General features: G+C 43.3%; 1 protein-coding gene across 1 annotated transcript in view; it reads left to right on the top strand.

Moving 5' to 3' along the window:
• Positions 1-314: 314 nt before the first annotated feature.
• GMPR (guanosine monophosphate reductase) overlaps positions 315-13,059 on the top strand; it is a 42,682-nt gene continuing 29,937 nt past the window's right edge. The window contains exons 1-4 of the mRNA XM_009585462.1: positions 315-353; positions 2,473-2,592; positions 3,277-3,360; positions 4,983-5,156. Of these exons, the coding sequence (XP_009583757.1) occupies positions 315-353; positions 2,473-2,592; positions 3,277-3,360; positions 4,983-5,156 (417 nt within the window). The remainder of the gene's footprint in view (positions 354-2,472; positions 2,593-3,276; positions 3,361-4,982; positions 5,157-13,059) is intronic.

Genomic DNA, 13,059 nt, shown 5'->3' with positions numbered 1-13,059 from the left:
TGAGTGATGGTGAGCAATCCTAGAGTCAGAAGTTATTTTCTCGTAATGCATAGAACAATAAGCTATAAATTAGCTGTTACTACTCAGGAAAGAGACGAAGAGATGGTCAGAAGTGCTACTAGAGGAACTAAGGAAAATCAGTTAGCTTTGTGATGCTCCTCAGTATGTTCATCTTGAGTACACAGTTCTGGTGATCCCTTCACAAGAACAGCATAATATGCTAAAATAGGTACAGAAAATGGCAGCCAGGATGATCACCAGTATTGACTGATTTCCATGTGAGGAAAAAAATAAACATACTAGGACTATTCGGTATGGAGAAAAAGCAGCTGTGGAGGATAGAAGTCTATGAAGTGAGGAGTGGAATGGAAAAGATGAAACTGTGAAGTGGCTGTTGATTGTCTCTCACAAAACAAGAAGTAGGAAGCACTGAATGTAATTATCAGGCAAAGGTCGTATTTTTTATGCAATGTATCAGTCATCTTTGGAATTTATTGCTGTGGGATATTGGAGAGGCTAAAGGTGTGAAGGGTTAAAAAAATTACAAGGCAAGTTCTTTGCCCACGAATGGCTATTTAGCACAATGGATTGGAGGAGACCTTTGTCTTTGAAGGTATCTAAACATCAGCTTCTTGGGACATGGGAAGGTAGGCTAGGGAAAAAGTCTTCCAAAACTTGCCTCGTTCTTATGTTCCCTTCCCAGACATCTGGTAGAGGCTCTTTGGAGAACTAGGGTACCACATAAACATCTCCAGTATAGTGTGCCATTTCTCCTGTTCTTGTAGAAGAAAAGCCTCATTAGGGGAAGCCCTCATAAATGCCTGCTGTTACACTATTATCAGTTGGGTGGATAATTGCATGAGATCCATCTGGCTGGCTGCTGAAGGAAGTCGCATATGAGAAGTTACAGTATGTGGAGGTGAGAATCACTGGAAGAGCAATGGCCTTGTGTTCCCTGCATAGCTTTGCATCTTGCTTCATCTTTTCTTAAACATATGCTTCTTCTCTAATTCTTTCTTAAGTTCATTTGAAAGAGATGTTTTTCCTCTGTAAAACTGCAAGGCAGTGGTTCTGGTATTATTGTCTGTGTAGAACTGGTTGTGTGATACTCTGTCTTTTTTTCCTTGGTTCTAGTTAATAAATTGCATTAAAAGGGAGTAGGATACATTAAATTTTCATACTTATTTCATACCTATCTTCTCCATACTATTTTCTCATGTTAGCTGCAGCTGAAATTCCCATAAGAATGTTATGTCATCAGTGATGGGTGGAGAATTGGGTCTCTCTGATACTAAATGGGCAGAAGGGTGACTCTTCATTAAGATGTATCTTAGCTTGTTCACCAAAGTGACCCTTCCCTTACGAGCTCATACAAAATGAGAACCTGTTTCACAATATATCACTGAGGCACCAAGTTCTCTCTTATACGAGTCAGTAATAAACCCCCCACCATATTAATCAACCAGAATGTAGCCTGCAATATGACAATGCTCATACAACAAAACATGTTGTAAATAAATAATCAAAGTCCTATATTTTTTATATTCCTTCCTTTCTGGTGATGAATTTCAGTTCAGGTCTCCAAATGTTCCTGGATTAAAGCTGAAGTGAGGAGCAATGCAAACTATGAAAGAGCCTTCATTTTCGCTGTTACTAAAGAGACTAACCTAGTATCTTACAGTTGTGCATTTCTTAGAGGTTTTTTTTTTCCCCTTTTGCAAGATGCTAAGTAGACCAGTGGGAACTGATCTAAATTTGATATTACCTCTTGCAAATATAAGGAACAAAATGCCTAATGTTACCATGATCATTTGAGGATGCTGAAGAAGAAATAACTTTGAAGGTGAAGGCTGATGCAGTTGTAAGAAATTAACTTAGAAACTAGCAGCCTCATGGTTTAATAAGCCAGGGTATGATTGTTCATATTGTGTGGCAAGAGTGCTGGTAACCATAGCGAAAAGTAAGAGCTTGCTTTATTATATTGCCATTTACATTAAAGAGGGACAAAGCCCTCTATGCCCTGGAGACAGAGGGCGTTCCAGTACTGACTTCTGTAGAGCTACGACTTCAACTTGGGTTTCTCAGGCAGCCAAACAAACAGCTGAGGTTACTTCTGTATAAAATAATCCACAGTCCTCATTGTCCTTTCTTTCCTTTCCAACTCCTTCTGACTTGTTTCTTTTTTTTTTTTTTTTAATTTTGATTCTCTTCTTCTTCAGCAAGAACTCTCTTTAACACAGAAAACATTATTTTACTTTTGTATTTTCTTTCTTATTTGGAAGGCAGAAGTTGTAACAAAATAAATAAATAAAGTGAGGTAATAGTGGAATAAAAGGAGGAAGAACAGGAAATGTGAGGAGAATTAAGAAGCGGTGTCCAAACCTGCTGTATCTGAAGTCAGTGGCAAAACTCTGCAATCAATTGTTAGATTGCAATCAATTACTTAAAAGAGTGTGTGCCTATTCATTGCAGGTCGACCTCACGCGCACCTTCACCTTCCGCAACTCCAAGCAGACATACACAGGAATTCCCATTATAGTGGCAAACATGGACACTGTGGGGACATTTGAAATGGCTGTGGTTATGGCAAAAGTAAGTCTTGATTCTCATTTCTGCAACAATTGGGAAGCCACTGGGTGACAGTAAGCAGCCTTTGTTAATTTTTAGCTATATTTGTTGGAGAACAGGGGGGCATGAGTTAAAAATTCCAAAACAAGAAGGTGTGGTTTCACTGCAGAACAGCTGTGCTTTTACAGCAATAGAGTAACCAGAGACAGGGCTCCAGATATAAGAGAGTTTCAGTGGAGATGCTTACTGGGAAGCTTCCGTGTTGGGTGTAACTCAGCTTCAGGTGGAGCTTCTAGAGCTTAGTTTTTGAGGTCTATATTGTGCTCCCTTCCAGAAAAAAATTATGAGCTGACAGCGGTTTTAAAAGTGTAGGTTACTGGGTAAAGCTGCAGCAGTCAGGAGTCACTAGTTAATTAGCCTCTGGCCTCAAGGCTTACCTTAATTTCTTGCAGTGCTTAAGCACATTCAAAATATTGACCATAACTTCATGAAACACATCAGAAACCTGATCCTGAAGGGTTGGCTAAGTATGCTAAGTTACCTTTGAAGAGCCGTTTGGAGTTGCCTGGCCTGTTATTCGCTATAACTGTTTCTTTCAAGCAGGATGAACCTATGCTTAAAATGGGAATTTCTAATATCTTGTTATTCCATAGCTGAGGGAAAGATGCCTAACTTGGACATTAACATCAGTTTTCTTATTTTTGCTAGCATGCAATGTTCACTGCAATTCACAAGCATTATTCTCTGGAAGAATGGAAACTGTTTGCTGCCAATCACCCAGAATGCCTTGAGGTACATTTTTGTACTGTAAATTATTATGGTTTATTGCTTTGTTCTGAACTCACATACACTGGAGTCTCTTGGGAATACTGTTGTCAAGTGAGGTTTTGGGGAATGAAGATATTTGCTGTTCTTAAATGCATCAAGGGAAGTGGCTTGTCCTGGCTTAGAAAGAATAGCTATGTGAGTCCATTATGAAAGTGCTTGTATTAAGATGCAGAAAAGCAAAGTTTATATATGCCTGGAATGGAAACAGAGAAGTATCCTAAACAAAGAAGAAGGAAATACTTGGGAATAGGTCTAACTGCTGTGCTTCTGTTGCTGTTGGGAACTGTGGTGGTGCTGGTGAGGGAGAAGCTCAAGACCACAGATGTGAATAACCTTGAGTAACCCAACCACAAGCTGGTTCTGCACGGCCTTGTGCTAGGCAGAGTCTTTGCTGTCAGATGTGCAAGTAGACCCGGAGCCTGCAGGCTGTAGGAATGAGCATTGAAAGTTGTCAGAGCGTATGTGTCCTCCATTTACCTCCTTGCATTAGAGTTCATGCTATGCTACTACTAGTAGTTGTTCACAGGGTCCTAGCCTGAGCCATTACAGAGAAACACCATGTAGTAAATTTAAACATTGACTTCAGTTCCGACTTTTTCATATCCAGATTTCTTCTGTGTTCTTCTGGCAGGTCGCTACACCAGGAGAGGCAGTATAAGAGCATGCCTGGCTATCTCCCCTCCTCCTCGGAGTTCAGTGCAGTTTTGAAACTTTTTCTGTATGGAATAGAATACCACACAGCTGTATTGTATCTTCACCTGTGGCACATTTTAGAATTATGTTATAACGACTGTTGATTACAGGATTGTCTGAAAGCCGATCACTTAGGTTCATCAGGGTTGCTTATATGCCACTATAGGGTAGAAAGTGGTCCCAGGAATATCCTGTGTCTGAATACTTTGGTACTTAGCTCATTTGTGGTTCATAATCACTGGAGTAGGATCTCCTAGTGATTAAATACTGACTTGCTCTGTGACCTTGGATCTCTGCAGAGGTTTTGTGGGCCAACAGCTGTGGAAACTATTTTTCTATTGGAAAGAACTCATAGGAAGACAGAGGAGGAAGCAATCTGCTTGTTTTCAGTGGTAGCTGACCCTGCTTGAACAAGGGGGTTGGACTACACAATCTCCAGAGGTCCCTTCCAGGCTCAACTATTCTGTGATTCTGTAGATCAAGGGAGTGTTTGGTGAACTTAAAGACCCGCATTCCACACTCTGACAGTGCCCCAAATTTTGCCACTCTGCCTTCCTGGAAATATACCGAGTTAGGGCTGCTTCTGTGTTCGTGTTAATATGAGTATGGCTGAGCCTTCATCCATCTCAGGTGATTTTATTTGCCTGTGAGAATCCACTTGTGAATGAAGAGCTGATAAAATGCTAATTTTGCTCTATTTTAGAGCCTTTAAGCAAAACAGAAGTAACACATTGATATTCCCAGGAAGGTATTTGTTTCATAATACATAGTATGATTTTCACTAGTTTCCAGCACAAGTCCTCCCAAGACTATGCAGAAAAAGATATACAAAGTGTGTGTTTATCCCAGTTTTTACAAACTACTACTCCCTTTTGTTCTCCCTGTCTTTCTAGCATGTAGCAGCAAGCTCAGGTAGTGGAAAAGCTGATTTGGACAAGTTAACAAGTATTCTAGAGGCCATTCCACCTGTCAGATACATCTGCCTGGATGTGGCAAATGGCTATTCAGAGCACTTTGTGGAGTTCGTGAAGTCTGTCCGTGCCCTGTTCCCACATCACACCATTATGGTAAGTGTGTAGAAAGGGTGGAGGGGGCATGTGGGAATTCTGTCCAGGAACAGGGCTCAGAGTTTGGTTGGTAGGCATCAGATGCTCTGTGGTAGCTCCATCAATTTGTGAGTCCTCAGTTGAAAAAAGGAAAGAAAGACAGAAAGAAAAAAAAGTCTGACTCAAACCTCTTGTCTTCCAGACAAATACATGTGGATAGATACCCTTCTGAGAATATAGAGGGCAGCTCTATTCATCTACCCTTTCAATTCAGAGTATTGATGTTGATAGACATCAACAAAGATGCTGAGCCAAATGATGACTGTTTAATAACATGTTGGCATTGTCAGTCTTCCATTGCTGATAATTTCTGTGGGAATGTTCAATGTGTGCTCTGATACAGCAGTTTGATGTTGGCATGGCAGGCTGGTGGATCCAATTTTTTTCCTGCTCACATCCTCCTTCCCACACCAGATGTGACCTCTAGTCATAAAGTGTGTAGGTTTATTTTGGTGATTCCAAGCTGAGGTTTGCTGTGGGAATGCGCCGACATTTCTGGCCAGTTGAGGCCAATGGCTGTTTTTGTCTACTAGATCACTATGAAGACAGCTGAATGTAGATTAATCCTTGCCTATGATAAGAATCATAGGGGTGTTGTGCAATTGTGAACGGGGTCATCAGGGAGCAAAATAGTCAATGCCGGGGCATTTCATGTGCCTTCTGTGATGTTACTATCCCTTCTGAGAGTGCTAATGCCATGCTTCCTCCAGCCCTTTTGCACTAAGAGTAGGGTGTTTGCATCAACATGGGACTCCTTGCAGCACGGCCCTACTGCTCCTGCTTGTTTCCCAAGGCCCTTGAAGAAACGGGTCTGAATTTGTTTCCATGAGAATAGCAGAAATTATCAAACAAGCAGCAGATTCTTAATGAGGCTACCAGCCTTTCTTCAAGGCAGTGCAGCAAAAAATCATGTGTTTAGGCAACACTTTCTCACTTTTTCATGCCAGACACAAAGCTTCACCCATGTAAAGTAAATGTGAAGTAAAAATGGTCTTAAATGCACACTCTGACGTGGTTCAGTAGGGAACTGCACATTCAAGGAGCTCAGGGGAGACAACATTCATTCCTCCCATGTCAGAGGAAGGCAGGGTTCTTGCCATTGAACGATGGTAGCATTGGAAAACGGAAGTGGGCTGGAATGCCTGTGGGATTCTGGGTTACCATAGGCTAATGAATGGGCATCCTTCAACAGCTACCAGCAGACGTGGGAACCTTTTTGGTATGACCATGTTTCCCATGGCTTTGGGGAGAGCTTTTGGAAGTATGAAATGAAAGATGTGGGCTTTTTGAGCTTCCTGCTCCATGTTCACTGCAGTGAGGGAAGGAGCAGTTTCCTTGCTGTGGATCTGAAGTATTGTCCCTAATGACGTGATTACTGCAGTGTCTTCGGCTTGAAGAGTTGTGGGAGGGAGCTTAAACCACATAGTTAAAAAAAAATCTTCCCTAGTGGGAAAAAAATGTGTGTCATCCCCTCCTCCACCTCCCCACAGACTGCTGACTTTGCTTACTGAGGAGGGAACTCAACCAAGATGAATTGCCCAAAAGGCACAGGAGGTCAATGTCAAAGTCAGATATCAAGCCCACATTTTAGTCCAAGGTCCTTAAGCCAGTCTCATCCACCTCCCACTTCTGTTAAGCTACCTGCTTAGTTTCTCTGCTTCTGCGACTAAGGTTATTGTTACTTCAAGTCTCATTGTCCTGACAGCACCACCTGCTTGAGCACATACACAGCTCTGACCTGTTCGGTTGCCTTCTCTGATGGTAGCTCCTTTCTTTGAACATGCATTAGAAAGGCTCATGTTTTTCATCTCCTGCACAGGGATAATTTCCATTCCTAAAAGCATACTAACAAACTTGGGGTGTTCAAAAACCTTCTGTTTTCCAAAGCCTCCAGAGTCTGTGCAGTCCCTGAAAGTCTCTGATTCAACTAGGGACACACACCTCTACCCCACTTCCAAATGAGTTTACTTTACACTCTGTGCCAAAATGGCCTTTTGAAGCTATTCCTGGCTGAAATGCAGGAGCTCGTCTAGGCTCCTTTTTATGATACTCTGGAAGACATGTCCTGCTGCTACCTGTTCTGTCTGCTTTGATGTCTCTGTGCTATGCCTGCAGTATGCTCTCTGCTGTTGTGGCTTTCAAACAAAAGGGTTAGCAGTTAAATAGAAGGTATAAAAATAAAGAAGCTTTCTCATAGCTGAAAGTGATCTCCAGGACCTTGCAGGCTGTCTTGTTTGCTTTCCTCAGCATGACCATTCATTCCACAGTCAGCTGCAGTGCAGTAACCCAACCCTGGGTCTCAGGGAATGTATGTTCCCAAGGGGCCATGTAATGGGTTCAGCTCTGAGGCTGAAAGGTGATGTGCAAAGCAACTGTGGTTAACATAGCACTCTCTGTGGCCGGTACTGCAGTGCAGGTGGAGGATGTCTCTTTTGTAACAAACTTTCAAATGAATGTTTTTGCTTTTTTAAATACTTGCTTTTATAACCACATTACCTTATTTTCTTCTGCCTGGCTCTGACACAAGCTCTTTTCACTCCTGCCTTTCATATTAATTTACAAAGAAGATCAGTTTCTCCATGGAACACAAAAGACAGGAAAGACAAACAGAGGCACAAAGGTACAACATGACTTGCCTTAAATCACTCATTAGGTTGAGGATGCGGGAAGAAGCAGTATTCAAGTCTCCTGAGTGCCTCGCAAATGCAGCACTGTCCCCCAGAATCAAGAGTAATGGTCCAGTGGGCTGTTCTGCTGTAGCACAGTGTCATGTGCTTGGGTTGTGCCTACTCGCTGAAGCCTAAAGCAAAACTTCAGTTGACATTCATGATGGAGGGTCAGAGCCTTTATATTACAGTAAGCGTAGTCCTTATTTATTAGTGTAATGGTAGATGTCACGGTTCTTCCATTTCACTGGAAGTCTGTTTAGCAAGCTAAGATATCTTTGCCAGCAAGCTTTGCCAAGTTTTTATCCTGAATTTTTCTTTTTGTAGGTTCTCTGTTCATTATACAGAAGAAACCCTAGGGAGGGGAGCAGGGAATGTGGCAGGAAGGAAAAGGCTGGGGCAGGGGCACACTTGCAGATGCGGTAGCACCCACAAGATGTGGGCCAGAGAGGGAGGCAAGTGGAATCGGAAAGCAGGAGCAGAGGGAAACAGCAGGGGCCAGAAACTGTTGTTCCCCTTGGAGTCAGTAGCAGAATTTCCCAGGGCCTTAATGGAGGCAGAATTCAGTCAGAGAAAGCCATGCAGACTGCTCCAGTTTAACTCTGGAACAAGCAGCAGAGTGAATCCAGTCATGGTGTGTCCACCAGGGCTGGGGTCTGAGGTCGGGGGTCAGCTGGGATCCCAGGGTAGGAGACAGTGATGTTGCCGAGGCTGTCTTGGGTCAGTCACAATACTGAGTGCAAACACCCACCTGGTATGGCTCAGCCTTGCAAAGGGCATCATCTCTCCATCTTATGGTAAAGCACCCCTTGCTTTGGTGGGTGGAAGTGTCCTTTGGCAGTGTTCCTGATAGTGTGGAGGCACAGACTGTGCTTTCCTCTAGGATACAAGAAGAAGGTTTGAGAACTGTTGTCACAGACACTTCTCCCCAGCTTGATCCATTGCCATTTGCCAGCAGCTTTCAATCAGTGCAGCAGTGTTCCTGTCTTAGTCAGTGTGAGTCGATATTTATAGCAGGCTTTTATGAGGCACAGTATCAAATGCCTGACTGAAATTCAGAGGCACTGCCCTAACTGTGTTCACTAATTTTGTGTCTTTGTCAGAGAAGCTGTAGCCTTTATAATCCTGTTAGGTGAAATCTTGATCCCATTAAAGTCAGTAGTGAAACTCCCTTTGACTTTTCTGAGGCCAGGATTTCCCTCAGGACACTGACCCACAGTTCAGTCATCCTGGATACTGCTGGAATGAGCCAGGGCGACGCTCACTTGAAACCTCACACTGAGTGATGGTACAGCTGAATGTCGCCCTGAGTGTGTAAGGCCAGGCTCACAGCCAGGGTAATTTGTTGTAGCCCCTAATAACTGACCGCACTGAAAGCATGGTAGTTTACCTGACTTTCAGTTGTTACTGATGCTGTTATTTTACTGCCAGGGGTAGCAAAGTTAGATTAGCAATAAGGTAGTTACTGGGCTATATCTCTTTCAAGAAAGCCAGTTCTGCAGCAGAGTAGAAGTGCATTGGTACATGGGCTCATTGTTAAGATGACCGTGGTTTTCACTAATACAGTACTTCCACCAATTACTATGTTTCCTGACTATTGCCCAACTACACTACAAAATATATTGTCTGTAGTGGCTTCTTTGTACAAGTTCCAATTACTTTACTTGCTATATATTCTTAGTTAATTTTAAGGGGGTTTCATCTCTATAGTCTCAGTCTTTCTATATTCACCTTTTCACATTTTTTTAGTTGAAGTATTCTGGCTTTACTTTACAGGTGGGGCTTTCAAAAGCCCTTTTGCCTCTATTCAGCTGTCATACTGGCATCAATGGTAAAGCAAGCATTGGTTTCAGTGGAAGTAGAGTTCAGCTGGATGTGAGAAAACAGCTTTCGCTGCTCTTCAGCTGTGATACTAGGGTCTCTTCACGTACAGATAGCCGTGCCTCTCTTACAGTGTTTTTTTTTGTGCTCTCTGCGGTCTGCAAAAGGTAACTAAAAGAACCAAGCCTGTCATTAGCAGGTTGAAGTCTGCTCTGTAGAGCTCCACATCTTCCCTGAAAATTTCTTAAGGATCTGCAGATTCAGAAAGACAGAAACCGCTGATGTGTGTACATGCATTCCAGGAAAAAATGTATGCTGGGGACATAAGTGCTTTTCCCTGCTAGGATGAGCATTTTGAATCAACATATGCAGTTCCAACATTCTCTAGCAGTAACTTAACATTAAACGTCTGGTTAGCATTTCTGAAGAGACAGTTTGACAACCCACTATGCTCTGCTAATAAGAAGACACTGCTGTTTAAGTTAAATACATATTTGATCCCAAATCTCATGGAGCCACTGACTTTAATACCCGTTTGTTCCTCTTTATGAATCTGTTGCATGTACTCCAGTGTTTCACCAAGTTGTAATGTGCTGCGTGTCATACTGCACAGGTAGTCATCTGCCTTCCTGATGTGAACTGCTTCCTTAATGTCCTTAATGTTGTAAGCAGCATGCTCTCTATCACCTCACCTTGGAGTGTACAACACTTAGTATAACAAATTACCACTGAGCAGAAAGGAAGCAGCACTTAGCTGGAAACACTGTACCTATTACATATTCTTTATTTCCTGACTGTTCTATTTTATTTTATTTTATTTTATTTTTAATCAATATCATGCAGTTTTGAGCAAAGTTAAGTGGTCCTGTGTCATAGACCACAAATTGCTGCCTAACAGTATCATTGTTTTTATAAGTGCCTCAGGTGGTGGCTTGTCAGCTGTTTCAGGCTAATAAAAGGGGGAAGTAAAATTCATTAAAAATAAATAAATGGTGAAATAGGAGCAAAAAATCAGTAAGTGGAGAACAGGCCTTGCCTAACACTCCCTGGGTAGCTCCTGTTGACTTCAGCAGCAGTTTTGTTTCAATAAAAACTAAGAAAATAGTAAGTAAGGATTTTTGGATTTGCCTCCTGCTCTGCCCATGTTAGTACTGCTACAAACACTTGCTAAGTCCTGGAATATCATTACGTAAGAGGTTTTCTGAACATCCCTAGATCCTAAATTCAGATCTCCACAAGTGAATAGAACATCTCAGTACAAGTGCAAAATGGGTGATGTGGGCAACTGGACTCATGTTCCATGCAGGCTTATTTTGTGCAGTTTTTCTAGTTAGGGACATGCCGTAGACATGAAACAAGCCACAGAGCTGAAATCCAAACCATACTTGGTTTTCAAATGTCTGATGGGATGATGGGCCTGATGGGATTCATCCCACAGTACTGAAGGAGCTAGCGGATGTTACAGCAGGACCCCTCTCAATCACCTACCAAAGGTCTTGGGAGTCTGGGGAGGTCCCCGCTGACAGAAAGCTAGCCAACATTATTCCAATTTACAAGAAGGGCGTGAGGGAAGACCTGGGAAACTATAGACCTGTTAGTCTAATCTCAGTAGCTGGAAAAATTATGTAGAAGATTATACTGGGGGCTATTGAAAGACATTTAAAGAACAATGCAATATTCAGTCATAGTCAACATGGGTTCACAAAGGAAAAGTCCTGTTTAATTTGATATCCTTCTACAATAAGGTCCCCTGCCTAGTGGATGACGGGAAGGCAGTGGATGTAGTTTTTCTGGATTTTAGTAAGGCTTTTGATACTGTCCGTCACAGCATCCTTCTGGACAAGTTTTCCAACTGTGGGATGAGCGGGTACATGGTGTGCTGAGTGAAGAACTGGCTGAATGGCAGGGCACCAAGGGGTGCAGTGAATGGGGCTACATCTGGCTGGCGACCAGTCACCAGCAGCGTTCCTCAGGGCTCAATTCTAGGGCCAATACTGTGCAGTATTTTTATCAATGATCTGGAGGCAGGAGTTGAATGCACCGTTAGCAAGTTTGCTGATGATACTAAACTGGGAGGTGCCGTTGGCTCTCTTAAGGGACAAGAGGCCTTGCAGAGGGATCTGGATAGATTGGAGCATTGGGCAATCATCAATGGCATGAAATTGAACAAGAACAAATGCCAGATTCTGCACCTGGGTTGGAGTAATGCTGGGCACAAATATAAATTGGGAGAGGAGTGGCTGGACAGCAGCCTTGCAGAAAGGGATCTGGGGGTGCTGGTCGACAGCAGGCTCAAGAGGAGTCAGCAGTGTGCCCTGGCAGCCAAGAGGGCAAACCGTGTCCTGGGGTGCATCAAACACAGCATAACCAGCCTGTCAAAAGAGGTGATTATCCCGCTGTATTTAGTGTTGGTGTGGCCTCACCTTGAGTACTGTGTGCAGTTCTTGGCCCCGCAATTTAAAAAGAATGTTAAAGTACTTGAATGTGCCAAAGGAGGGCAACAAAGCTGGTGAAGAGTCAGCTGGAAGGCATGTCCTATGAGGAGCAGCTGAGGACAATGGGTTTGTCTAGCTTGGAGAGGAGGAAGCTGAGGTGCAACCTCGTTGCTCTCTACAGCTTCCTGAGGAGGAGAAGTGGAGAGGGAGGTGCTGATCTCTTCTCCCTGGGATCCAGTGCCAGGATACGTGGGAATGGCTCAAAGGTGCGTCCCTCAGGGGAGGTTCAGACTTGACATGAGGGAACATTTCTTTACCGAGACGGTGCTCAAACCCTGGAACTGGCTTCCTGGAGAGGTGGTCGATGCCCCATGCTGGTCAGTCTTGAAGAGGCATTTGGACAATGACCTTAATACCATGCTTTATCTTTTGGTCAGCCCTGAAGTGGTCAGGCAGTTGGACTAGATGATCATTGTAGGTCCCTTCCAACTCTCTCCTCTCCTCTCCTCTCCTCTCCTCTCCTCTCCTCTCCAAAAGGTTAAAGTCGCAAATGAGCTGTGAAAGTTTTGCGCCATGGCTGAAGTGCATTTTGTATCCCATATGAAGATGGCCAATTGATGTGTTTAATAGATTTGCTGCACAGCTTGGTTTCAGCGGGAAAAGGGGATATGAGGGCAACAGCAGCAATGGGCTATTTTTACAGTTTGAAAGAGTTGTTGTTTGCCTCACTGTGCTTTGGGCATGGATCCAAATGTTCTAGGTTTGAAAATGACCAACCTTTCCACCACACCAGCGTAACCTCCGCTCACTTGTTTTTTCAAAGCCTGTGTTATTTCCATGGTGGTCTGTTGGCATTGTCCATCCCAATCTATGACTCTGGTTACACTTGGCTTTCCTCCAGGATGCGGCTGGGCGAAGACTCCCACCCCACCCCCCCCCGGA

The sequence above is a fragment of the Fulmarus glacialis genome, unplaced genomic scaffold, assembly GCF_000690835.1.
Source record: "Fulmarus glacialis isolate BGI_N327 unplaced genomic scaffold, ASM69083v1 scaffold10739, whole genome shotgun sequence".
Lineage (NCBI taxonomy): Eukaryota > Metazoa > Chordata > Aves > Procellariiformes > Procellariidae > Fulmarus > Fulmarus glacialis.
Note: the sequence above shows the minus strand (reverse complement) of the source record. Positions and strands in the feature narration are given on the sequence as shown.